The following is a 26,669-nucleotide window of genomic DNA, read 5'->3' on the forward strand; positions in this document are numbered from 1 at the left end:
TGACAGTCATACACCTTTTGAGCAAAGGTGACCCCTCCAGTTTGCCCTTGCTTTGGGGTTCCTGGTTACAGAATCCTTGTTCTTCCTCATCCCATCTCATTCATTCCCGTAGAACTGTGCAGAGAGCTCTAAGGGAGAGGTGAGGCCAGACTTGCATGACCCCCTCCACAGGGAAAGAGCCACCCTGAGCGAGTCGCCTCTGTGAGCCCCTGTCCTTGGAAAGCTGTGTGTGTCTCACCGATTGCAGGCCCCAGGGCTGCTCCAGCCGGGTCGAGTGGTGGAGCAGCTTCTCCGTCTTAGCTGCACTTGCTTCTCACCCCTCCCTCAGTCTCTCACATCCAATTAACACCCTCCTCCCTGCCGTGCCAAAGTCATTAGTGAAGCAGCAGATTGGTTTCTAGCCCCACAGTGATTTCCTGTCATCCCTGTTCATTAATTCTCCCCCTGTCTTTGCTAAGCCGTTAATAATACTCCTTGCATCTCTGACTGCTCATCTGAGTCTTTGTGGCTTCATCCTGGCTCCTTGTCTCTGGGCTCCCAAAGAGCAGGTTGTCTGTCCTGTGGCCCCAAGCTGAGAGGGCCTCCCTGGGGCCACCGTGCTGGCCTCTGGATCCCAGCATGGGATGCGCAGGGAGTGGACTGTCCCTGCTCAGGCAGCCCTTGCCCCTTCCAGGGACAGAGAGGCTTACTGAACTGGGGGGACGCTGGGCTCCTCTTGGCAGAGCCTTTCAGAGCTTAGAGCTGCTCACACACGTGTGCCGGTGGGGCCGAGGAGCCCCGCGCTTCCTAACACACCTCTCTTAATAATGCCCCGGCCCCTGGGGTGGTTTCAGCGGCGCGGCAGGGGGTGGGGGTCTGGGGCTGGTGCCTCTGCGGCTAAGGGCATCATCAGGAGGGCATGACGACCTTTCTCTCTAGTCCAGTAGCTCGGCCCAGCTGGGACAGCCCTCTGGACAGTAAGCTCACAGAGCTTGTTCCATCCTGTTTCAGCCCGAGGAGTTGCAGAGAGAACACCCAGCTTCATGTATCCCCAGGGCACCGCGAGCAGTCAGATGGTGCTGCGTGGCATGGACCTCCTGCTGGAGTGCATCGCCTCCGGGGTGTATGTACGGGGTGTTTGCACCCCGACTCCTGCCCGCCTTTGAGGAGGATGGGTTGGGGGATTGTGCATGCTCTTGTTGCAGCATTTGTCCGGGGGTGGGGTGGGGGAGAGAAGCAGACAGCTCCTAGTGAGGACGCTGCCAATCACCGTCATCCCATTCCGGCCGCCTTTCTCAGATACTGAGGAGAGGCGGGAGCTAGGCTTCCTATATGTGGTAGACCCCCTTGTGATCTTAGCTGAGTCCTTTGTGTGCCCTGTGGCCGAGCATCCCCTTTGCACAGGAGGGATCAGCCCTCGAAGAACACGCGTCCCCCTGAGCCCAAGGACACCATAAGCACACCGTGGTGTCCTAGGCTCCACACAGGCGTGGCAGAGCCACATTTGGTGGTAAGTCCCTGTTTTTCGCTTGGTCTCTCTTAGCCCCACACCAGACATTGCATGGTACAAGAAAGGCGGGGATCTGCCATCCGACAAGGCCAAGTTTGAGAACTTCAACAAGGCCCTGCGCATCACCAACGTGTCCGAGGAAGACTCCGGGGAGTATTTCTGCCTGGCCTCCAACAAGATGGGCAGTATCCGGCACACGATCTCGGTGAGAGTGAAGGGTACGTTGTGCGCACTTCTCGTTACGACAGTCTCGCCAGCCCTCAACTCCACGGCCATCCCTCCCTCTCGGGGTGGTTGCGTGAGTGGGGAAAACACCAGCACACTGATGAGTGGCAATAGCGACCTGCAGGAGTGTGTAAGGGCAGGGGGGAAGGGGGGTGTCACGGGCGGAGATCCCCCCACCATTGCCCTCCTCCCCTGAGCGCCCGGGGCTCTCTCAGCAGGCACACTCTCTTCTGTGGCCCGTTTGGATGACCCGGAACCCGTCTTTCGTTTCTCATTCCTGTTCATGGTGTGTTGTCTTAGCCCTGTGCTGTCTGTATACTTGAACGTGGTTCTTTTTAAAAACGGGGAGGGATCATGGCCTGAATTATTTTTTTAGGAAATCACTTCCCTCCCCTAAGAGCACCTGAGCTGTTGTCAGCAATGGAGCACGTGTCTGTGGGTCCCAGCCATGGGGCTGGGAGGCCCGCCAATCACTTCTCAGTCTGAATGGCGGGGCTGAATGGATGATTGGGTGATGAGGTTAAATACTACAGGATAAGAACTTTCTTAGCACAAGCTCATTGACCTGTGACCTTGGTTTCAGCACCACACTCAGAATAGGGGTGCTTAACATTTATTGGGGTTTCAAGATCTTTGAATTCTGATCTGAAGGACCCTCTTCTCAGAGAAATCCACATAGTCACAAAATTTTCAAACAGTTGGAAGGAGTGGCCAGCTAAGAGCTTCTGCTGACCAAAGGTCAACAGTAAAAGAATGAGCAGCATGCCTTTCCTAAGTGGTCTGATCTTGCAGCAATAGCGTGGAAATCCAGCGGGGCCGGCCCCTGCTACTTTATTGCCCTCCCCGGCTCGAACCCTTGGGTGCACATCAGGAGGGCCTGCTGCTGCTGCTGCTAAGTCGCTTCAGCCGTGTCCGACTCTGTGTGACCCCATAGATGGCAGCCCACCAGGCTCCGCCGTCCCTGGGATTCTCCAGGCAAGAACACTGGAGTGGGGTGCCATTCCTTTCTCCAGTGCATGAAAGTGAAAAGTGAAAGTGAAGTCGCTCAGTCGTGTCTGACTCTTAACGACCCCATGGACTGCAGCCTACCAGGCTCCTCCATCCATGGGATTTCCCAGGCAAGAGTACTGGGGTGGGGTGCCATTGCCTTTTCTGAGTAGCCCTCAAATCATTGGCTGCCTGGGCTTCCCCCTGGGGATTCTGACTTACTAGGTTGAAGATGGGCCCTGGCATTTGTGTTTCTTAAAAGCTCTTCAGGAGGCCTCAGTTTAGAACTCTTGTTCTGTGAACTTGAAATAAACCAGTCCGCATCTGTAGTGCCGAGTCAACCAGAGGTCTGGACCGTCATCCCATCAGGACGAGCCCTGGGCCGGTGGGGGCCGGTGGGGGTGGGGGCTGGCACTCGGGGGCTCCTGCCTTCTGAGAGGGAGCCCACTTGGTTTCTTTGCCTGCTTGTGTCATCTGACAGCCCTGCCTGTGCCTGTCCTTGTCTTCCAGCTGCTCCATACTGGCTGGATGAACCCAAGAACCTCATCCTGGCTCCTGGCGAGGACGGGAGACTGGTGTGTCGAGCCAATGGAAACCCCAAGCCCACGGTCCAGTGGATGGTGAACGGGGAACCTCTGCAATGTGAGTAACCGCTGCTGTCCTGCCTGTCTCTGCTCTCCCTCCTGGGAGCATCCAGCTCCCCACCCCTGTGGACCAGCTCTGTGCCATCAGAAGTGAGGGAGCGGCCCATCCCTTTGGACCCTTCAAGAGGGAGGAAACCTGCCTCCTTTGTGCGAGAGAGAACAGGAGGCCCGTGCCCGTGTTTAGGGGATTTCTGCTCCCTAGGGTTTTTTCATAAATGTCTGCTTTCTGCCCCTAATAACTGCAAACCCAGTTCAAGAGCTGGGGACCTCAGCTGTGTCCCTGAGATTATGGGCTCTGGGTCATGGGGCTCAGGAGGTAGAGGAGACCTTGGTAGCTCATCTTCATTGCCCCCCACCAAACCCCTCCCTCTGCTGAGGGTATAATAAGAGGAAGGCCTGTGCGACAACATGGGCGATACGATCGGAAATGAGGGGAAGCCCCTCTGAGAGCAGAGCTGCCCAGAGCAGTTACTGAGTGCACACTGGCGTCCAGGGAGGTTTAGTCCCCTCCAGACGCAGGGGTGCGTGGCTCCAGGCTCCTTCCAGCCAGAGTCTCAGTCGAAGTTTCACATCTGAATTCACTCCAGTTGCATTTACTCTCTAAAAAATAACTTCATTTGTTTTGGGCTGCACTGCGCCTTCATTGCCGCGCAGGCTTTTCTCTAACTGTGGGGAGCGGGGGCCCCTCCCTGGCTGTGGGGAGCGGAGGCCCCTCCCTGGCTCTCTTGAGCGGGGGCGGTAGGGGGGGGGCCCTCCCTGGCTGTGGGGAGCGGGGGCTCATCTCCGGTTACGGTGTGCGGGCTTCTCACTGCAGTGGCCTCTCTGCATGGAGCTTGGGCTCCAGGGCGCAGGCCCAGTGGCTGCGGCCCCAGGCTCCAGGGCGCAGTAGTTTGCTGCTTGGGCTTAGTTGCCCCGTGGCATGTGGGGTCTCCCCGGGCCAGGGAGCGAACCTGAGTCTTCTGCATTGGCAGGTGGCCCCTTACCACTCTCCACTACCAGGGAAGCCCTGCTTTACATTTTAAAGGTCCTGTCCTTACTTTCTCTGAAGGGTCAGAGCAAATACAAACGGTATTATCAACCAGATGGGACAGAAACTAGATGGCAAGAACTCAGAGCCTAACTCGTGAGCAACAGCTGATAAAAGGTGGAGAGGTAGGGAGACAGGCAGAGGAGAAGGCGTGAATGCACCTTTCTAGACATTTACTGGGTGCCGGGCGCTGAGCATCCCTCTTACCTCATTAACCTCAGATGTTGAAGATGAGGAAATGAAGTGCTGCCTTTGCAGCAGCTGCCCAAGGTCACACGACCTGGGACTGAGGGAGCTGGAGGCTGCTGTGACAACACCCAACCTGCCCTGTTTGGTACTGAGCCTCTGGTTATCCTGGGAGATAGCCTCCCCCTGCATGCAAGCCACTTACTGACTTGGCCTGCCCTCTGCCCTTCTCCCTGTCCTGATGGCACTTTGGGGATAAGGCAGACAAAGGCTCTAAACTCCACAGCTCCATTAAAGAAATGCAGAGCCCGGGATTTGCAGCTGAGCCCTGGCCCTGGCAAGGTCCCCCATCATTCAAAGAAGTGACTGGGAGAAACGCTGGTCGCCTCGCCAGGCGAGGAGACGTAAAGTTGCTGGCGTTGCTTCCTTTGTGCCTTTTTGCTGAGATGCCGGAAGAAGGGTAAGAATGCTGACCTTGGCTTTGCTCACCAGCTGATTCCACATCTCCAGGCTCAGACCTGCTGTCTGTGGGGTGGCGCCCGTGGGGCCGGGCCCTGGGTCCCCCTCTGCCGACTCCTGGGGAAGGTCTGAGTGACCCTGGGTGAGGTCATAGATCACACAAGCCAAGTCATCTGGCCCAGGCCCAGAAGCTTACAGAGGAAAGGCACCTCGTGGTGTGAAAGATGAGAAAAGGGTGGATTCTTTACATTTCTGGAAAACTTTTATTTGTATCGCTTGTTATCTCATTCTTGCTGTCTTACCCTACCCTTCCTCAGAGGAGGGGAAGATGGAAGAAATGCTTCCCTACTTGACAGGTGAAGGAAGTGAGGCCCAGAGGAGCTACTGATTTGCCCCAACTCTTAGAGTGATTTGGGCTTCCCTGGGAGCTGGTGGTAAAGAACCCGCCTGCCAGTTCAGGAGACATAAGAGACGCGGGTTCAATCTCTGGGTCGGGAAGATCCCCTGGCGGAGGGCGTGGCGCCCACTCCAGTATTCTTGCCTGGAGAATCCCGTGGACAGAGGAGCCTGGCAGGCTAAGGTCCATAGGGTTGCAAAGAGTCGGACGTGCCTAAAGCGACTCCCCAGCCTCCGTTCTCAGCATCCACGGCCAGGAGAACTGCGGCAGGGGTGTCCTCTCAGTGCGCACGTGTCTTGGGAAGGTTAGGTCCCTTTGGCAAATGCAAGGGTGCATCAACTTTCAGCAGGCGTGCGCCTCCAGGTTTAACTTTGTGGACGTCTGCAGAGTGCTCTGCTCAGAGGATGGGAAGCGGGCAGGTCCCACCTAGTTGTGTATTGCTTTTCAAAACACTTTTCATATGCTTTTCAAAACCCTTTTGAGTATATGCACATTGGGTTAAGATGCTAACAGCAACCAGCCAGCCCTCCCAGCACATGTGCTCAGCCCTCTTCTAAGGACATGCGTAGACTCTTCAGTCATCCTCATAGAAATGCCACGGGGTGGTGTTATCCCCAGACAAGGAGACCAAAGCGTTTAGAGATGGTAGGGCCAGTGCATAACGTGGTTAGAATTCAAACCACAGCTGCCCGGCTGCCGGGCTTTGACCGGGATTCCTGTTCCCAGTGGGCGGATTGAGAAATAGACTCTGGCTCAGTCCTACCAGAGTCCCACATGCCCTCTGCCCGCCCTCCCCATCTTACGAGGAGCACCTTCCTGTCTGTAGCGGCGCCGCCCAACCCCAACCGTGAGGTGGCCGGGGACACCATCATCTTCCGTGACACGCAGATCAGCAGCCGGGCCGTGTATCAGTGCAACAGCTCCAACGAGCACGGCTACCTGCTGGCCAACGCCTTCGTCAGCGTGCTGGGTGAGTGCGCGCCCCTCTCCGCTCGCCTTCCGGGGGCCTCCCGGGCCCTGCTCAGAGCATGGGCTCCCTCTCTGCTTGAGAGATCGGTCAGGCTGCAGGGAGAAGGGCAGCGGAGTGGGGAAGTGTGGAGAGCCAGGGTGAAATGAGGAGGGGTGATGGAGGACTTAAAATCTGCAGAGCTGGGTGTGCAGACTGTTCATTCCACTCAGAGGACGAACGGAGAGCTGAAATGCCAGTTTCAGTCCCCTCCCTCCCCCAACAAGAGAAGGGACCATCTCACCTTGTTGGTGTGTCCGTGTTGAGTCTCCCCTGGGTTCTCCGGGGCCTTAGGGTAGGAACTACCCTGAGTGTGTTTGTGGCTCTCCTGGAGCAGACGGAGGGCAGTGGGCAGGTGCCTCTAGGAGAAGCCTTGGGGCTGTGGAGGGGCAGATACAGAAGCTGCTGGAAGGCTGGGGGCGTCCTCTGCAAAAGTGGGACTGGATGTAGGCTAGGCGCAGATGGGTAAGCTTCCTCCTTCCTCACCTAATCTGGGAGGGAGGTTGATGGGGGAGGTCACGCTGGTACTTAGAAAGCTGCCCCGAGGAGAAGGCACACAGAGATAAGACTGGTCCCCAAGGAGGGGGAGGAAGGCAGACACCCGCCCAAGGTCAGGGTTAGGTCTCTGGGGTCGCAGAGGAAGGCAGACGCCCGCCCAAGGTCAGGGTTAGGTCTCTGGGGTCGCAGAGGAAGGCAGACGCCCGCCCAAGGTCAGGGTCAGGTCTCTGGGGTCGCAGAGGAAGGCAGACCCCCGCCCAAGGTCAGGGTTAGGTCTCTGGGGTCGCAGAGGAAGGCAGACGCCCGCCCAAGGTCAGGGTTAGGTCTCTGGGGTTGCAGACGTGCCGCCTCGGATGCTGTCGCCCCGGAACCAGCTCATCAGGGTGATCCTGTACAACCGGACCCGGCTGGACTGCCCGTTCTTTGGGTCTCCCATCCCCACACTCCGATGGTAAGTTCCAGGAGACCAGGCTTCCCCCACGGGGGCATCTGGAGGGGGCATCTGTCTCACCTCTCTCATCGCATTCGGCCCATGAGAGGGGTTCAGCAAGTCCTGGGAGCCGCAAAGGGTGGAGGCTGAGACGAAGCTGGCAGAGCATCTGGGTCAGGCCTCTTATTGTGCGAGGAAGGAAACTGAGGCCAGAGGCTTGCCAAGGCCAGCCCTGGGTGGGGGCAGACGCATGGCTCGGGGTCCCTTCCCCCCGGGCTGGCCCTTTCTCAGCATGCTGTGTCCTGCTGCTCCGTTGTGAGGTTTAAGAATGGACAAGGAAGCAACCTGGACGGTGGCAACTACCACGTCTATGAGAACGGCAGTCTGGAAATCAAGATGATCCGAAAAGAGGACCAGGGCATCTACACCTGTGTTGCCACCAACATCCTGGGCAAAGCAGAGAACCAGGTCCGCCTTGAGGTCAAAGGTAAAGGAGAGGGTCGCTAGGTAGAGGGCGCAGTGAGTTGGGGAGTGGGGGGCATTTTTAACTTTGAGAATGCCATCTCCTCAAAGCTATCCGTGTGTGTCACTTTGAAAACGCACCACCCTTAATGTTTAATCCCTAGTGGGACCTCCCTCAGGGCCCCCAGCTGGCCTGGGTGCTGCACATACTTCCCTAGGCAGGGAGGCCTGCTCCCCACACCAGCTCCCCACCACCGCCCCAGAAACCACGTCCTGTGTTCCTGAGCCAGCGAGAAAGGACCTGGGCATTATTTCCACTGGGGATCTCCTATTCCAGCCCTCCCCGACCAGTTCACCTAACTGAATCCTATTTCTGCCACCCTCTGCGGTCCATGCAAGCTAGTCTTGCGTGTCACCCTGTGGCTGCTTGCGGGTGGGGGTGGCAGAGAGGAGCTCGAGCTCAGGCGCTTCTCTGCAGACCCCACGAGGATCTACCGGATGCCCGAGGATCAGGTCGCCAAGAGGGGCAGCACGGTGCAGCTGGAGTGCCGCGTGAAGCACGACCCCTCCCTGAAGCTCACAGTCTCCTGGCTGAAGGATGACGAGCCGCTCTACATCAGCAACAGGTCTCTGCTCCTGCCTCCCTGCCTGCTGCTCTCTGGGGCCCTGCCTTCTCCCTTGCTCCTGGTGATGCGTGGACGCACCTGCAGCTCCCATGTCGGTGTTTCGCTGCAGAACCGCCGAAGAGGGTTCTGGACCCCTCAGGGGAGACCCCCTCCAGTGCCTGCCCTCTCTCCACTCAGCGCCCTGCTCCTCTCCCCTCCTTCCCTCCTTTCCCTCCTCTCTCCATCTGCACTCTCTTCTCTGTCCTTCGGCCCCTCCTTGCTCCTCTTTGGTGTCCAGACTGGACGCGCCCCCGCCTCCTTGCAGCCCAGCCAGCAGTTCCGCATCCCCCGACAGAGGGCGGGGCTGCCTGAGCAGGCTCTGACCCTGTGGTTAGTTGGCTCGCCCTTACTGTGCCCTGGGCCCACGCCTGTCTTCTCCCTCAGCCAGATTCGGATCTGACTGGAGTTGAAGGCGGGCCCAGGCATAGATGGTGTGTAAAGTCCCCCAGCTGTTGGGAGTATGCAGCTGGGGCTGAGAACATTGCTCTGAGCCTCCTCCCGGGCTCTCTTCTGTGCCAGCTTCGGTCTTGGGGCAGGGTGCACATGGGTACCAGCTGGGTCTGCTGATCATCTGGTTTCCTGGAGGGGCATAATCCTCCAGTGGGCACGGGTTTTGCTGGCACCCAGCTCCTGGGTGCCCTCCTCCCTCTGTGGAGACAGTTCAGGGGAGCCCAGGGCACTTGGCTGAGTGCAGGCATCGCTCTGGGTTGGAGACAGAGCTGGGAGCTTGAGAAGACCTGCCTTCAGCGGTGTGCCAAGCTATGCCCTAATTCAGGAGGGGAGCGCAGAGGACCTGGGGTTGGGGGGGAATCTGAGCACAGTGAATACAGAGGGGGCCGCTCTAGTGCCGCCTGTGTTCCATCCCCTCCGTGAAGCTCCGCAAGTGCTCAGCGTGACAGGAAGACCCTGCCCCTCCCACAGCACTGCGATGAGCCCCCGTCCCCTAGGAAGGGCTGCAGCTGCCCGCTCGGGCCCACTGTCCCCACCCCAGGGAAAAGGTGGACAGGCAGTGCCCGCCAGCCCCGCCTCCCTACCTCACTGCCTCCCCTCCACCTTCCTCCAACCCCTCCCTGTTCCTTTGCAGAATGAAGAAGGAGGAGGACTCCCTGACCATCTTCGGCGTGGCCGAGCGGGACCAGGGCAGCTACACGTGCGTTGCCAGCACTGAGCTGGACCAAGACCTGGCGAAAGCCTACCTGACCGTGCTAGGTAACCACCGCTGCCCTCGCCCTGCCGCTGCCCCCGCCCCACTTCCCCGTGTCCAGAGAGGTGGGGGTGGCTCGGAGGGCAGTGCCTGCAGTCAGCCAGCCAGCCAGGCATGGGAGTCCTCTTGTCTGAGGGCCTGAGGGTTAGGAAGCTGCTCCTCTCAGAGCAGGCTGTACTGGATGCCTTACCTCCTGAGTGGAATCGCTGACTCGCCTCAGTCCTCAACTGAAAGGTGCCGGAGGAGAGAGGGATGGACGGGGTTCTTATTGTGGTCGTCTTTACCAACTTTACAGCTGACTCTAAACCACTAAGTCAGTTAAAACTGCCTATCCAACAAGACAGCTCTGTTTGGCCTTCCAACACCCGCTGCTGCTTTATTCTCTGCCCACCTCTCCTGGAGGGATTTCACAAGGTGCCGGGCACTCCTGATGACTCCCTCTTGGAGGCTCGCCCCCAAGCCAGCCTGTAAATACGAAGCCATCCCAAACCCGGGGGTGTGGTCTCCCGCCCAGCAGAGTGTATCCTCTTTTCACCTCTGCCGCCTAGGTGTGTCCCTGCACCGTCCCGGGGAGCAGTGGGCCCAGGCGCGGTGCCGGCACCAGGATAGCAAGCAGACCGCGTGCCCGGCCCTGGCTGCGGAGGGAGCATGGGAAGGCCTTTGTGAGGGCCGGGGCACCCTCCACGGGATGGGGGATGAGGCCAAGCAGGCGCTGCTGTTCAAGCCTGGCCTCCTGATCCCGCCCTTAGAGCACCTTTATCCCCAGATGACCTGCTAACCTGGATAACCCGTCTTACCTTTGCAGCTGATCAGGCCACTCCAACTAACCGTTTGGCTGCCCTTCCCAAAGGTAATTCGTACTAACCCCGGGACTCACACCAAGCACTCCAGGTGCCTCAGAGCGGGGCATGTAGGAGGAGGAAGGCCCTGCAGGAGAGGAGTGCTGTGCACAGGGGAGGGGCCAGCTCGCCCCACCCCCGCCAAGTCTGAGCCCTCTCAGGAGGCCCATCCCCTCCCTGAGCCCTTCTAGTCCCGCCCCTTTGGCAGACTGAGTTGCGGTCCCCTCCCACCCCTTACCTCTGGCCACGCCCACCACTCCCCTGGGCGGCCTGTTCTCCACGCGGTCTCGGAACGCTTGCTTCCAGTCATCCGTAGGCCCATCTCTTTGGCAGCCTCTCCAGATCTGCTGTTACGCACCCATTTACAGTCCACGTGCACATGCGTGCAACACGTAAATGTGGCTGCTGGGACCCACCTTTCAGATCCTTCCAGTTACCAGCCAAAATGTGGAAATAACTAGTTCAAGGGGCCAGGATGGGAGAAAAGAAACCTGCCTGCTCTCCCCAGTCGGTGGCCAGGAGGGCACTCGCACCCACTTCAGAAACCCAGTGAGACTGGAGCCCCCAAAGGCACTGCCCCACCCTTGCGGGGGGACACTGTCCTGCTGTCCATCATGGAAGCTTCTAGACGGAGCTGCTCTCTCCTCCCTGGCCTGGTCCTCTGTGTTTGTCCGCCACCCCTCCCCCCATCCCCCTAACTGCTCTGCCCTGCAAGCTCTCCAAACACCCTCCTGGGCTCCTGCCCCCTCAGAGCCTCAGCATACAGAGTAGAAGATAATTATAGATGGAAGTTCCATACTTCTTTCCTAAAGGTGTGATTCTTTCCCAAATGTTTCCACTCCAAGAACACCCACAGATTGGGGTGGGTTGGCCCCAATTCTCACTGCTCCCTGCACCCCTTGATACTCTTTGGGGGGATGGAATTTGGGGGTCTTTGCTCTTTGTCCCTCCTTGAACCCTGAGGGCAGGGGTGGCCCCTGGGCTGACCCTCCAGCACAGGCTGGGCTTGGTCCCTGCTGGGGGTGAGCTCAGCCCACTCGAGTCCTGTCTGCGGGACCGTGGCCGGGGCTGGGGCCCGTGCAGGCCGGGCCGGCTCTGACTCTGGAGGCCCCTCCCTCTGCCTCCAGGACGACCGGACCGACCCCGGGACCTGGAGCTCACTGACCTGGCCGAGAGAAGCGTGAGGCTGACCTGGATCCCAGGGGACGACAACAACAGCCCCATCACAGGTCAGCCACGGGCTCACGCAGACCAGGAGAGAGGGATGCAGCCCAGTGGCCGGCCCGGCCCTGGCTTCGGGCCCCACCACCTCCTCACTGGGCATGTGCCCTGGGCTGTCGACAGGATGGAGGCCGTGGTCTGTCTCCCATTCTGTGTTTGGGAAGGGTTCATGTGCCTCTGTCTCCCTATGGGAGGCTGTCAACACTGCTGGGAACCCGAGGGACACCCTGGGAAAGAGCTCACTGACTCAGCTCCCCAGACAGTCCGGATTTCCTTGCCTCCTCAGACTACGTCGTCCAGTTTGAAGAAGACCAGTTCCAGCCAGGGGTCTGGCATGACCATTCCAGGTTCCCGGGCAGTGTCAACTCAGCTGTGCTCCGGCTATCACCCTACGTCAACTACCAGTTCCGGGTCATCGCCATCAATGAGGTGGGCAGCAGCCACCCCAGCCTCCCATCTGAGCGCTACCGAACCAGCGGAGCACGTGAGTGCTTGAGGGCTAACGGCAGGTGCTGACACCGGGCACCCAAGTACAGACTAAGTTCCCCGGGTCCCCAGCCACATGAATTTAGGCAAGCTACTCCAGGCCTCCTCATCTATGAAACAGAATAATTATGCCATCTCCGTTAGGGGGCTATTGTGAAAATACAGTTGTTTGAAAATACAATTCAGGTCCCTAATGTAATGTGCATGGAGTAAGCACACAATAAATGTTAACTGACATTTTTATTATTACTTATTAGTAATAATTATGAATAATTCTTGATCTGCTTTAAAGGGAAGAGCTGTGAAGATTGGCGGTAGAAACATATACTCTCATGTCGCATAAGGTCTCTTGACATACTTGGGTAATGAAATGCTTAGATGTCTGAAATCACACTGGCTCGCTGAGGGTGAAAGCCGCTCCCCCAAAATGTTGAATGCCAGGATAAACCAAGTTGGTATTAAACACCCTTAGTGGATAATCCACATTGAGTTGGCTCTATTGAGCATCTGAAGTGTGGAAAGCCTTATAATAAATGCTATCGTGTCAGGGATTAAAACTCAGAAGAAACTATCCCTCCTTTGGGGGTTTAAGTCTCGGCTAGGAAGGCACATCACATGTACGACAGAGTGGCAGAGCAAGCTCAGCCGCGTAGGGGACGGAGTGTGTTGAGAAGTGCAGAGGCGAGCACGGAAGGGGCCGGTCAGCTGGGGAGGAGAGGCTGTTTACTGTGCCCTGTGATGCATGCTCTGGGTTTGAACTTTGTCTCCATTTGGGTTCCAGCCCCCGAGTCCAACCCCTCTGATGTGAAGGGAGAGGGGACCAGGAAGAACAACATGGAGATCACGTGGACGGTGAGAGCTCCTCCAGCCCGCCCGCGAGGCTTGCCTGGCAGTCTTAGGGGCCCTCGCCCTGTACACTCCTGGGGCCCCCAGGCTGCAGGATGGCCCAGGCGTCCTGCCTGGTGTGAGGGCCACTCTTTGCATCGAGCGTCAAGAAATCAAACAGGAGAGTATCTAAGAGCAAGCTGTAAGACAGGAGCAGAGGTGACTTAGGAAACAGACGCTATCCTTCTGGCAAAAGCAGAGAGTGTCCCACAAAACCAAAGCGCTTCTTTAGAAGAAGGAGAGATTTAGATTAGTCCCCAGAAACGATGTAGCCTAAACACCGGTACCCCACTTCAGTGAGTTCTGAGCTCCTCTCGCTGGAGATTGTTGAGTGTGGAGAGAGACCAGCCGAGTGGTGGGTCTCCAGTGGCAGCCGTCTGTAAGTCCAGGGTGGACAGAGGGGCTCCGAAGATGACTGCCAGACCAGGATTGGAAAACTCATCTTCCGTCTTGGCTCACCTGACCACATTTTCCAAACCAAAACTGGGATATGTGGCCTCCAAATGACATTTTTTTTTTTTTTCCCAAACTGCTTCTAAGTCTGAGATGCAAATTCAGCCACTGAACATTTTTTATTTTTGGCTGCTCTGGGTCTCTGTTGCTGTGCGAGGGCTTTCTCCAGCTGTGGAGAGAAGGGGCTGCTCTCTAGCTGTGGTGTGGGGGCTTCTTCTGTTATGGAGCACAGGCTCCAGGGCACATGGGCTTCAGTAATTGTGGTGCACAGGCTTGGTCGCTCCACAGCATGTGCCACCGGGGGAAGTCCCAGCCACTGAAATTTTAACGTTTTTGTGCTGTTGCTGTGCATAATGGAAATAGACAGATGCAGAGTTTAGAATCACGACCATCACTGTCTGCCGAGGGCCTGGTCTCAGCAGCCTTGGCAGTTGGGCTGAGCCCAGACTTAAGACTCGAGGGCTCATCTTTAGGACCTGGCAAGAAGTGGTTCAGCTCCATATTGCAGGCGCCCAGGGAACGGCTTCCTGGACCAGCCCTTGGGGAACAAAGACAGAGTTACGCCCGCTCTCAGCTCCAGCCTTGTAAGAAGAGTAGGGCAGATAGGCGTGGATTCGCTAGGACTGAAGTCGGGAATTTTGACTCATTGGTGGCAGGCGGGCCATGACTAAACCAGAACCCGCTCCTCTGACTCTGGAGGCTTGCCACATCCCCGTGTGCATTCTGCTTCTGGTTGCTCCATCACTGCAGAGTCCTGTTGACAGTGACGCTTTTACTGCCTGTGTACCTGCCGAGGGGGGGCTGTGAGGTCACAGGGACTGGGGCCTGGGTGGGGGATCTGTGCGCTGCTGGCTTTGCAGGACTCTGGGCTCCCGGGGGACTCAGAGTTGGGGCAGGCTCTCTCCAGCTCTGCAAGGGGCTGGCCATGGTTGGGCAGGCTGGGAACAGGGGCCTGCCGTGGGAAGAGGGCGAGCCGGGGTGGCCTGGGCTCCTCGCCAGTGCCCCACCACTCCTGCCGTCTCTCCCCACTCAGCCCATGAATGCCACTTCCGCCTTCGGCCCCAACCTGCGCTACATCGTCAAGTGGCGGCGGAGAGAGGCCCGCGAGGCCTGGAACAACGTCACCGTGTGGGGCTCCCGATACGTGGTGGGGCAGACCCCTGTCTATGTGCCCTACGAGATCCGAGTCCAGGCTGAAAATGACTTTGGGAAGGGCCCTGAGCCAGACACCGTCATCGGTTACTCTGGAGAAGATTGTGAGTACCCGCCCTCCCTCCACCCGGGGCCCGCACGGCTGGGCTGCCCAGGCCATCCCCGCAGACCAGGAACCTTGGCCTGGGCCCTGGGTCTTCTAAGAGCATCCTGGAGGACAGCAAGTTACCAGGAAAGAGGGGTTTCCAGCAGTGACCTAGAGCAGACAGGCCCCAAGTGGTGCCGGGAGCAGAGATGGTATCATCTGAATGCTAGTTAGAATTAATCAACATCGTCACACAGTCCAATACTCTCACATTATGAACATGAAAACTGGGGTCCTGCGAGGGAAACCTCCGCCCATATTGCACAATAGCAAATTCCAGGCTTAAGAACAGAACCCAGGTTTGTGGTCTATCTTACTGGCAGGCCTTGCTAGCCTCAAGGACCATCTGACCCAAAGGCCATAACTAAATGCCTCCACAGGAAGCAGGGCCAGGCCAGAGTCCTCCCTGGGCTCCCCAGGGGAATCCTGGAGGGCCTGAAGTCCACAGCTCCCCAGACCGAACACTCCAGGACCACCCACTGCAACACTGGGCATAAAAAGAGTTCTCTGGAGGCTGTCACTGGATAAATCAACGTGATTGTGGGATATGTGTAGAAGTGTGTACCTGCCTCTCCAGACAGTGGAGGCAGTACATCAGTACATCAGTCCTGCAGGCTGCTGAGCAAGGCCGGAGGGTTAGTGATGCCCCTCCTGGTCAGGGTAATCCATACCCTGGTGGATGTGGGTCTGATCCGAGAAGAAACCATGGAGGTGGGTGGGGTGACCCAAAGGAAGGAGGGAGGAGAGTCTTGGGAAAGAGTGGGTTCAGGGGGCCAGTGCTGGGGTCATGAGCAGGGCCAGTGGGGTTCATGACAGTGAGCTAGGAGGAAGTGAGGGTCAGGTCCCGTGCCCCGCTTCCCTGGAGGTGATTGTGGATCGGACCCCCTCGGGAGATAAGGAGTGGGGATCAGAAGGCCCTCTGTCCATCCCGCTCCTCATTTCCATGGTGGCAGACATTTCCAGACAGAAGGCGGTGGGGACTTCTGGAGGGTAAGTATGGAAAAAGCAGCATCTAGCCATGGACTCACGGACCAGCCCACCGTTTCCATCGCATCTGTGTACCCTGCGGCCGATATGTTAGAGGGGATAGGGCAGGACCACTGTCGTGGCAGAGTAGAAAAAACTGGAGAGAGCCAGTTATGGGCGCAGTGGCCCTCCCTCTGCAGGTAGTCACAGGATCAGAGTCTTTTCCTGAACTAGGCTAGGGCGTCTTTAGTCTGTGGGCAGTGTTTCCTGCGAGGCGCTAGCAAGAAACAAATGCCACTCAAGGGGGACTATTTCCAGTGTGAGGACAGGGTTAGAGGGTAAACAGCAAGGTTGGTAAGCCACCAGGAGGCCAGCCGCAGTGGAGTGCCATCACGCCACTTGGCCTGGAGGGAGTGCCCGGCGTCCAGAGTGGGCTGAAGGCGCAAGCCAGCAGAGGGCAAGCAAGTCGGAGGGGACTCTGGAGTCAGGGAGGGGCAGCCCCACCTGCATAACCAGCTCTCTGTCCCGACACATTGCAGATCCCAGGGCTGCACCCACAGATGTTAAAATCCGAGTCCTGAACAGCACCGCCATCAGCCTTCAGTGGAGCCGCGTCTACTCCGACACGGTCCAGGGCCAGCTCAGAGAATATCGAGTGAGGAGGCCAGCTGCAGGCCCCGTCTAACCACGCAGCTCCCTAACAGGGCGAGGGGGTAGCAGACGCAGTACATGAGATGTTTGGAAGGGGTCCTTGGGATAGTTGTTGGATCCAGAGTTGGTTTAAGAAGATGATGTCTGAGGAATTCCCTGGTGGTCCAGCGGTCAGGACTCCACACTTTCAGCTCCTTGGCCTGGTTGGGAAACTAAGATCCTGCAAGTCATGGAGCACAGCCAAAACAAAAAAGAGGACGTCTAGAGCGAGCTGTTCAAAATATCCTCAGCAAAAACAGATACACCAGGTGTCTCCTGCACCAGGTGTGCTGGGTGTGCCTTGGCCACACAGAGCACATTATGCTTGCCCTCCATGTGAGGACACACGTGTATCTTCAGAGGCAGTGTTGAGGCACCGCTGAGCTACACCCTCCCCTCTCCTACAGGCCCTTCTGGGCTGCTTGCCTCACCCAATCTGATTTCATGAAGCCCCAGCTAACCGGAAGAGCTACTACAAGGGTACAAACCCTTCCCTGTTGCCACAGCCAACTGCAGTTATTATGGCCCTTGACTTCCCCCGGCCGCCTCTTCTCTCCCTGATGTTTCTCTCTTTGAATGAGCCTTGAATGGGTATTCAAGGCTCTCCCTGATGAGCTGCTCTATTTAAAACTCCTGGAGAGGCTGTGGCCCTGGGGTAACATGGGTTCTGTGCCTTAGGGGTCATCGGGGGTTGGCTGGACAGTTGGTGGCACAGAGGAAGTCAGTCTCTTCTAGGGAAATGGATTCGGCAGACCAAGGAGGGAAAGGGAGATGATATATATGCTTGAATGAGCTCTTCCCCAACTTGCACCTTTAACCTACTTGCCTGGAGATGTTTTTGGCTAAAGCTCTCTTTGGGTCCCCTTCTTAAGTCTGGACTTCCTCCATGCCTTGTCCTTGGAGGCCCCAGGTGATGCTGGTGTGACAGCCTGACCTGGGGCTTCCCTCCCACTGCTTATCACACCCCATGCCACAGCCTTCTGACTGTGGCACTACCACCTTCCACAGGCTGTCCCATCCCACCCCAGCTCTTGCCATCCCACAGCCTGGTCTCCCATTGGCTTGGACATGTCACTCTCCTAATGGTTTTTAAATAGTATCAAGAGGAAGCTTTTGATTTTAAAGGACTAAATCAACCCTTTCGTGTATTCAGACTTCTGGGGCTAACCTGCTACTTTTCAGCTCCTGTCTGCTGCCAATCTAAACCATACTAAATCTAACTCAAGGTGATGTGGTGTCTGAGCACAGAAAAGAGCTCTCCATGCCTGGGCCCTTGGCTCGAATTTGTGCTTTTGGTACAGACTCCCTGAGCAACCTATCCCCTGCTTGGAAATAAGTCTCAAGATGGAGCATCTCAGCTGTACGTTTGGCCAGCATGCCTGTTCCCCAGAGAGACGACACAGCTCAGAAAATGATCGAAAACAAAAACTCTATTTGGTTTGACATCGGTCCCCACGCGCTAGTGGCTCATGATCGGGGACTGTCAGGTTGCCTCCCCCAGCCCTCTGCGGGGCTGCTGAGGGCCTCTGCGATTCGGAGCCCGTGGCCAGGAAAGGGAAGACCAGTCACCACCAGCACCACCACTAACAACTAACCCTGCCCTGCCCGGCCGAGCCCTCACCAGCCCGCCTCTGTCCCAAGGCCTACTACTGGAGGGAGAGCAGCTTGCTGAAGAACCTGTGGGTGTCTCAGAAGAGGCAGCAAGCTGGCTTCCCCGGCGACCGCCTGCGTGGTGTGGTGTCCCGCCTCTTCCCCTACAGCAACTACAAGCTGGAGATGGTTGTGGTCAATGGGCGAGGCGATGGGCCTCGCAGTGAAACCAAGGAGTTCACCACCCCGGAAGGAGGTAGGTCCGTCTGCTGCTCCCCAGGGAGGGCAGGACGGGGGTGGCATGGCCGAGTGGCCCCAAGCGCCTCCAGCACGCCTCTCCCTGGATGACACAAGTTGACCTCTGCACAACCTCGTGGAGGGATGACCGGCATGCTGATGGCACCCGTGGAGCGCTGTCCCCGAGGCGGCTGCCCTGACGGGTGGTTCTATGTCAGAACAAGACTGTGAGGCAGCTGACAGGACTCTGGACAGGCTGTGCACATGGACTCCTAAGGGCACTGCGGGAGCCGCCCACTGCGTCTTGAGGGAGCCCAGGTACCTGGACTCCCAGGAGGCACCTGGACTCCCAGAAGGCACCTGGACTCCCAGAAGGCATCTGGACTTCCAGAAGGCACCTGGACTCCCAGGAGGCATCTGCTTGGTTCACCAGCCTCAGCCCCAAGGACCTTCCCTCCTGTCACCACTATGACCTAGAGGCTGTCCTTCAGGGGCGCCCAGTCCTGGGAGCTGGACACCTGGGCAGGTCCCCGCACATCTCCTGTTCCTGCCAGGCCCCCAAGACCAGGCCCTCTTCTGTTTCTCCTTCCTGCCTTCTTACCTGTTACTTTCCCCCATTCTTCTGCCCCTCTTCCTTTTTCCTCTCCTGTGTTTCCCCGCCGTTGTTTCTTTATTCCTGTATCCCTTCCTCCTTGTCTGGTTTTCATCACCAGCCTCTCCCCATTGCTCCTGCTCCTGGCCCCATCCACGTGTTCCAATGTGGGTTTCTCTCTCCTCACACCTGAACCTGGCATTCTCAGCCCAGAGGCCAAGGTTTGATACTTTGACCCTGTGGTAAGAATCCTTGTCTAAAGATTGAGAACTGCGGCTTCTGTTACCAAACAGAGGCTAAAGTCGGTTTCCTACCTGAGGATGATTCTGCCCAACCTGGAGGTTTTTTTGCAGGATCAGAGTCTAATGTGTGCTGTATTCAGGGTAGTTTTTAAAGGAGAACTTGACTGACTCCTTCCCAAGATAAACCAAGTCTGAGCCGTGCTTGTCCTAGATGTGGGGAAATGCCATCCTGGATGAGGCAGTAGGTGCTAGCCACCTCACAGCCCTCCAGGTGCTGGCTTAGCAGCAGTCCAGCACAGGGGTTGTCCAGAGGTCAATGCCTTCATACTTGTGCTTTGTTTCTTGTGTTTTCCTCCTCCTGCCCACCCCTTTCTCTCCCCCCGTCCCCCGCTCTCTCCTCCTTCCCCAAGTACCCAGTGCCCCCAGGCGTTTCCGAGTCCGGCAGCCCAACCTGGAGACAATCAACCTGGAATGGGACCATCCAGAGCACCCCAATGGGATCCTGATTGGATATACTCTCAAATACGTGGCCTGTACGTTCTGCCCTTCTTTCTCTTGGATAATCTGAGAATCAGAAACCCCAATCTCACCACTTTTCCTAAGGAATCAAGGTAGAAAGCCTCCGGGTACACAGGGCATCGTGGAGGGATGCAAGGGGAAGGGAAAAAGCTTCCTATAGGATTATGGGAGGCAAGTGAGACCCAATCCCTGCTCTCTTGTCACGGCTTCTCCTTCAGGGGGCTTCCACTCACCTGGTGAGGCATAGGGGGCATCTGGTCTGATGAGGGATTCAACCCCCAGGCTCAGGAATCTTAGAGTCTCTAATTCCTAAACGTCTAGGACAGAACATTTCTTACTTGACAGAGCTTCCATCCGCTAGGGCAGACAGTACGTGCATAGGGATCCACACGACACTGACCCTCGGGGCCACCTTAACACGTTGCCATTTTGGGTAAAGCAGCTGTTTGTGGAGTTGCCATGGAATATTAAATATTCAGTATTGGATATTGGCTCACTCAGGAGCCTGGGTTGGGATGACCTCACCTAAAGAATTCAGCATCACCAGGCAGGGACAGGAGTGTCATTCATTTGGAAGACTTCAAATGTCGTCTAAAGTAGGTGATGTTATACCTTACTGTGAGGCTCAAAGGGCAGGCATTGTGTTATTAAGGATTTTAATAGCCAACTGTGTGCTTGTTTGTGATTCTGAATCCATCTCTGGACCTGACCTTCCCCTTCTGAGGTATATAGTGAATAGGCCTTTTACAAAGGAGGCACTAACAATGAAAAAAGCTCTAGTGGTTTTGCCCTAGTTCTGTTGAAAGGAAAAAAGGAACTCAAGTTTGTCCTTGTTGAAAAAGCTCGAGGATTAAAAGTTGAATCTTTCAGAATCAGCCACATAACCTTGTGTTGAGCTAGCAATAATGAGATCAGTGGGAAAGTGTTAACCCTGGTGCGTCATCGAAGAGCCAGAGAGGAGTTGTGGCCCAACACTCAGCCTTTGAAACGTCTCCCAAGCCGAGTCCTTAAGATCACGAGCAGGCTTCGTGGGTTCCCTTCCCAGCAGAGTTGAGAAGGCTTCCTCCTTCCAGCAGCAGTTTATATATAAGCCATCATGGTCAAGATTGCTAAAGCTCAATTCCACTTACCTGTCTCTCTCCAGTTAATGGAACCAAAGTAGGAAAGCAGATAGTGGAAAACTTCTCTCCCAATCAGACCAAGTTCACGGTGCAGAGAGCAGACCCCGTGTCGCGCTACCGCTTTTCCCTCAGTGCCAGGACGCAGGTGGGCTCGGGGGAAGCGGTCACCGAGGAGTCGCCAGCACCCCCGAATGAAGGTAGGTGCACTGCGGCAGCCGAGGGGCGATGGTCCCGGGAAGTGCAGGCGCCTAGAGAAACCCTGAGCTGGCCTGGCCTCCTGGGATAGCGGGGCCATGGCCCGCAGGCCCGCAGAGGGAGAAGCCAGCCTGCGTGCTGAGAGGTAGGTGCCGGCGATGGACCTGGGAGACACGTCTTCATACTGTCCCAGTCAGACCTGGGTCCCCACGTGGCCTCGACTTGCTCAGCTGTTTACCTGTTGGGGGTTCAGGGAAGAGAGAGTGGCTCGTGGCTGAGCTGAGGGGACGAGAGAGAATGCACGTTGGAAGTAAGTGTGCTCACGGACTCCACAGAGCAGGAAGGCGTTTGCCAGGTGAGGGAGGCCGCGCTGTGAGGGAGGCGGCCCCCGAGGGCCCTGGGGCTGCCCCTTCTCTGAGGCGGCCTGGCGCTGAGGGGAGCACGGACCAGCCGTGACTGACGCTGACTGCTGGCGTCCTGGGTCGAGCAGGAGACAGATGTAGCCCTCCTGGCGGCCTGAAGGGAGTGAGCTGTCAGGCCGAGGAGAGGACAGGGAGCTGGGAAACAGCCGTCGGCCCAACCAGCTTCACAGTGAGCTCCTTCCTGGGCTCTGGCGTCTTCTCACCGTGAGCGCCCGTCCGGAGCTGCGCGTGCTCGCGATGTCCACTAGAGGGCGCCCGGCCCGGAGCTGCGCCCGCACTCGATGTCCACTAGAGGGCGCCCGGCCCGGAGCTGCGCTTGCTCGCGAGGTCCACTAGAGGGCGCCCGGCCCGGAGCTGCGCACACGCGGTGTCCACTAGAGGGCGCCCGGCGCCCCTGCTCGTGGCGTCCGGGAGCGCTCGGGCGGGAGAGACTCTGAAAGCCCTGGCATCCATCCGCAGACCCCCTGTGAGAGAGGGTGGGGGCTTTGCCTCCCCAGAAGCACCGTGGGCTGTTCAACAGCCACTGCCCGAGGTGCCAGACAGCTGTGCCAAAAACCAGGGATATAAAACTAATGAGCTCCCCCAGTCTAGAAGGAGGGACGCCCACAAGAGGATTCAACTGTGATTCACCACAAGCAGCGCTGTGTTTAGGTGATGGAAGTGCAGTGGCTGGCCAGGGGATAGGGTTGAGTCCACAAGGGAAGGCTGCAAAGAAGGGGCCATGTGGTTAGGGACCTCTGACGCTGACCACAGATTACCGTGTCCAGCACTCTCCCAAGGAGGCTGAGGTCTGCTGGCCTGGGGGGCCTCCTGGGCATCCCCACCCCCAGCCCAGGAGAGCAGTTGTACCTCCGGGCCTGCTGCCTCCCCCCATGCTCCCAGCTGAGCTCCACAAGCAGTCCCACATCCCTCCCCTGGCCCTGCTCACCTGACCAACAGGCCAGCACTGAAGCAGAGGGGCGAGGGGCCAGGCGGAAGCTGGGGAAGGCTGACGGTGCTGTGTGTGTTCCTGTCTGCGCCTGTAAACCAGGAGTGAGCCACGCAACACACCCCTCTCCCCCAGTCTCCCTTCCAGTTTCTCGGGTACTTGGACAGTGTATTAGGCCTGGGTGACTTTGGGTAAGTGGTTGATACATGCCTGTTACCAAAGGTCAGGTCAGGGATGGTGCACTTTCTTGACGACTTCACTCTACAAGGAGATACATAGAGAGCCTCTTCTCCCTCCCTTTTCCCGCCCCCACCAATACTGAACATCAGATAAACAAAGCCCCACTGCCCAGCTCTGGTGACCACCCCAGGGAAGGATCTCAGTGCCAGGGGGCAAGAGAACAAAGAGGGGTGCTCAGCCCCACTCAGCCAAGGGCTTTGCAGCAGATTCAGGAGTTCCTTTTAGGCTCTCAGTCCGCAGCTGCATTTCCTCTTTCATGCAGTCCAGTGGACGGGAGGACATGGGACAGGGCCCCGCGCTCCCGTTCATCACAGGTCCCAGCTTTCCAGGCTGAGATGGTGCAGGGAGGGCCACCAAACCCATTCTCCGTCTCCCTCCACCCCAGCGTGGTTCAGCTACCCACCGCCTGCCCCTGGGGATAAAGGAGGCTTCCTTTTGCCTGGGATTGGTATCCTTCTATACACCTCTGTCTTATGCCCTCAATTCCTGGCACCATCAAGGGTCACCCAGCTCCTTCGTAAAGATCAGCCCGCTAGCGAAGGACACACCCTTCAAAACAGACATGGAAACGTGGCATTCTAGGTGTGCTGTTTCTGCAGCCACCTCCTAGATGTCCTTGAGTTGAGATAGAAGCAAAGATGTTAGAAAGGTCTCCAAGACCCAGGAAGGTTTTCTGTAGCAACGTGGCAGACCCCCGTGGGGTTGAACACGATCCCTGAAGGCCAGGTGGTATCCGCAGGGCTGTAGCCAGCACCCAGCCACGCCATCTGGGTCAGTTTGAGCCAGAACCGTCTCTCCTGTGATTGCTTGTCCTGTGGTCTCACCTGTGCTGTTTTCTCTTTCCTCTCATTCTTTCCACCTCTCCCTCTCTGGCTATCTTGGGTGCCGTGTTCTGAAGCCACACCAACCGCAGGTACTGTACCAACCACAGAGGTAACGGGCATGGCATGGGGCAGCGCAGGCAGAGGCCAGCCTGGCGGGGCAGACAGAGGGAGAGGCCTGGGGTGAAAGCATGCTCTCGGCACGCACCCTTTCAGCGGATGGGAAGCCGGATTCTGCAGGAGGCTGTGTGTGGGGGGCAGGGCCAGAGGAGAGCCAGCACCTTCCCCTCCCTTCGCTAACGAAGGCAGCTGGCTTGGAAGGGAGCCCATTCAGCGGCTCCAGACCTGCTTCCTGGAGCTGCAGGTTTCTCTGGAGCTGAGTGGTTACCTCCTCTGAGCACCTGGTCTCTTGCCCGGCTTGCCATCTCAGAGCACAGCAGGCACAGAGCCCTTGGGTGACCTGCTGTGCCCTGGGGGTGGGGACAGCTGGCTCCTGTCTCCGGGTCAGGCTGCCACCCCCTGAAAGAGTGACCCTAGGGTGAGCGTGCCGTGCATGCTGGCCTTGCATGCGGCATGGGGCCGGGCACCAGCTCTGCCATCTCCCATGGGTTCCGCTCAGTGAGTCTGTGTCCTGGATGGGCCAGGTACCCCTGACCTGGAGTCTCAGAGGATGCCATGGGCTGAGAGTCCCATCAGCCTGCCGAAACCCAGCTTCTCGGTCTTGGGTGTTAAGGACAGTGCCCACTTCTGGGGTCTGGAAGGCAGATACACCGTGAGGAGCTGGATGGGCAGGTCTGGAGCAGGAGGTGACCTGCCCTCCGAGGCCCTCCTCCCAAGCCCCCTCACGCTGTGGTCTGAGGAGCATCAGCAAGGCCGGCCCTCAAGCTGGAGGGGCTGGGCAGGGACCCAGGCTGCCGCCCCTGCCCTCCTTCGAGGCAGAGCGGAGGCCGTGAGGTGGGTGCACCGGGGCCGCCTCAGGCAGCAGGGAGGCTGAGAGCGGGGTGAGGAGCTGGAGGGCCGGCTTGCGTGGAGGACGCCGCCTCCCCGGCTTGGTCCCCTGCACCCTCACTCACAGCCCCCGCGCGTTAGGTTGGCTCTGTCTCTGTTGCGCACCCTGCGTCCTCTGTTTGCGTTTGTCCCGTCAGCCAGACCTCTGGGAGGTGCGCGGTCATCGTGCTCCCCTCTCCTCCTTCCTACCCTCAGATAACCCAGCCCAACGGCCAGTGCCTCCCTGCCTCTGCTGGGACGGGAGGCAGAAGGGGGTCCTGGGCCTGGAGACCGGGGGAGGGCCATCCGTGCAGCCTGGGGGTGGCCCTGACTTCCTGATCCGAGTTTGCATGGGCGCCCCTGGGGCTGGCCCAGCAGGTCCCCAGGGCCCTGAAACCACTCAGTGCAGGCGGAAGGAGAGAGGCAGTGAGGGAGCCACGCAGGTCACCTGGAAGCTCTCTGGTCAAACAGCTCGCAGTCCCCTCCCCATGCTGGCACCCGGGACCCGAGGCAGCTGGGTCTGGTGGCAGGGAGCCTGTTTTGCTCGGTGGGATCCGTGCCGGGCTGTGATACCCCTCTCGCGTGGCAGGTGTGAGAGGGATGGGTGTAGTTCCAAACCCCCACTTCCTCCTCATTTAAGAAGGATCCGAGCTCACCCTGGTGTGCAGGGGGAGCCGGGACTTCTGTCTGTCTGTCACGTGTTTCCTGGGCTCTGCTTCCGCCGGGCACAGGGCGTTTCTTGGTAAATGAGCTGTGCCAGTAGCACTGGCTGTTCCCAGCCTTGAAGGCGCCAGTGACGGCGCCCAGGGTCTCCATCGTTGGCGTGGTCTGGACCCTAGCCCGCTGCTCCCTTCTCTCTCTTTCTCGCCAATTGTGGATGTTTTTCCCCAAAACTGATGTGTTCCTCTCACCCAGGAAAGATGATCCCTCTCCTGCGCCCGTGTCTGCAGTCTCTTAGGGTTGCTGCCCATCTGTTCTGGCCATCTGTATTTGGCCAAGGTAGTCTGTCCACCAGGTGGACACTTTTGGACCAAGCCATCCACCTTGGAATGTCTGGGAACTGCTGCCCTTGTGTTTGGCTCAGCTCTTATCTGCCAGCGTTTGCTGGGCAGCTCTGTGGTAGGTTCTGGGCAACAAAAGATGAATAAGAGACATGTTGTCTCTTAATTTTCTCCATTTCTTGCATGGTATCACCCAAAACTCTGGTGGAAAACCCTTGGCCTTGGCTGGGGCGTCTTCCAGAGTGTGTTAGCACACTGGGTTGAGTACTTCGGGGAGGGGTCCTGTGCCTCCAGGTCCACCCTGGCCCTCCATCACTCTTGGCCGCCACCCTGGCCCTCTGTCACTCTCGGTTATCACCCTGGCCCTCCGTCACTCAGTTAGTTTCCAGCCTGGTGGTCTCTGCTGAGCAGTGAGTGTATTGGTTCTGCTGTGGTTGGAGATGGCATCCCAGCCCAGCGATGGGTCTGTCCAGCCCATGGGCCATTCTGCCTATAAGCCCCGCTGCCTATAGCCCCCCCACCCAGGGTAGCCTGGAAATAAGGGTATCTATCTGCTCCCCTAACCCTGCCCCGGGGGTTGAAGTCATCTGAATCCCCTTAGACCCGAACACTGGGTTGTTTCCCCTGGAAAGCCCGCCCTTCCCTCCTGCCTGCACACGGCTCTTGACAGCTCACCCACTGACTTCCAGCCCTTCCCTCAGAACCTTGCCTTCTTGCCTCTGCCCTCCCAGTCTCTCTGGCCCTGCCCATCCCTGGGACAATCGACGCTGTTAGCAGTGGGCCAGAGAGAGTGCCGATTCACCAGCTGTGACTGCGGCCAGCTAGGTGCCGCCGCCACTGCACCTGCAATGCTGGGCATCCTCCGGGAGGGCACCTGGGAAGCGACTCCTTTCCTCCCGCTCCTCTTGGGCCCCTTTCACTAACGCCTGATTATTGCTGCCAAGCTGAAGGAAGAGCATCTAGTAGCCATCATCAGAGAAAACCCTTGCTCCAGCCACACTGGGTGGAGGGACCGGAGAGGGAGGGGTTGAGTCTGTGGCAGCATCTTCATTTCTCGTTCTTGTCTCTGCCCAGCGGAGCCCAGGACGGACTTGTTCTGGCCCTCTCTGCATCTGTTTCTAGGGCTGCTCGCTGCAGTGCCCGGGGACGCATGTGGGCCTCCAGTCGGCCCTGTGTCCACTTGAGCGTGTGTCCCTGCCCGTGGGAGGCCCAGCGCCCACAGGAGAGTGTGTAGTCTCCAGGGGCTGGAGTGCAGAAC

At 57.9% G+C, this 26,669-nt stretch overlaps 1 protein-coding gene across 19 annotated transcripts in view; it reads left to right on the top strand.

The window, feature by feature from the left end:
- Positions 1-26,669, top strand: part of NFASC (neurofascin) — a 202,196-nt gene that overhangs the window by 149,224 nt on the left and 26,303 nt on the right. For 8 of the 19 annotated variants that reach the window (XM_042256949.1, XM_042256945.1, XM_042256950.1 and 5 more), the window contains 18 exons: positions 991-1,102; positions 1,523-1,707; positions 3,212-3,343; positions 6,241-6,384; positions 7,258-7,369; positions 7,669-7,835; positions 8,289-8,436; positions 9,560-9,684; positions 10,485-10,529; positions 11,646-11,747; positions 12,026-12,223; positions 13,007-13,077; positions 14,597-14,819; positions 16,366-16,481; positions 18,158-18,362; positions 19,588-19,710; positions 20,841-21,014; positions 23,501-23,515. In XM_042256949.1, the coding sequence (XP_042112883.1) occupies positions 991-1,102; positions 1,523-1,707; positions 3,212-3,343; positions 6,241-6,384; positions 7,258-7,369; positions 7,669-7,835; positions 8,289-8,436; positions 9,560-9,684; positions 10,485-10,529; positions 11,646-11,747; positions 12,026-12,223; positions 13,007-13,077; positions 14,597-14,819; positions 16,366-16,481; positions 18,158-18,362; positions 19,588-19,710; positions 20,841-21,014; positions 23,501-23,515 (2,397 nt within the window). The remainder of the gene's footprint in view (positions 1-990; positions 1,103-1,522; positions 1,708-3,211; positions 3,344-6,240; positions 6,385-7,257; positions 7,370-7,668; positions 7,836-8,288; positions 8,437-9,559; positions 9,685-10,484; positions 10,530-11,645; positions 11,748-12,025; positions 12,224-13,006; positions 13,078-14,596; positions 14,820-16,365; positions 16,482-18,157; positions 18,363-19,587; positions 19,711-20,840; positions 21,015-23,500; positions 23,516-26,669) is intronic. The other 11 variants (XM_042256951.1, XM_042256960.1, XM_042256952.1 and 8 more) reach the window with 6 other exon arrangements.

This window comes from Ovis aries, chromosome 12 (assembly GCF_016772045.2).
Source record: "Ovis aries strain OAR_USU_Benz2616 breed Rambouillet chromosome 12, ARS-UI_Ramb_v3.0, whole genome shotgun sequence".
NCBI classification, from domain to species: Eukaryota; Metazoa; Chordata; class Mammalia; order Artiodactyla; family Bovidae; genus Ovis; species Ovis aries.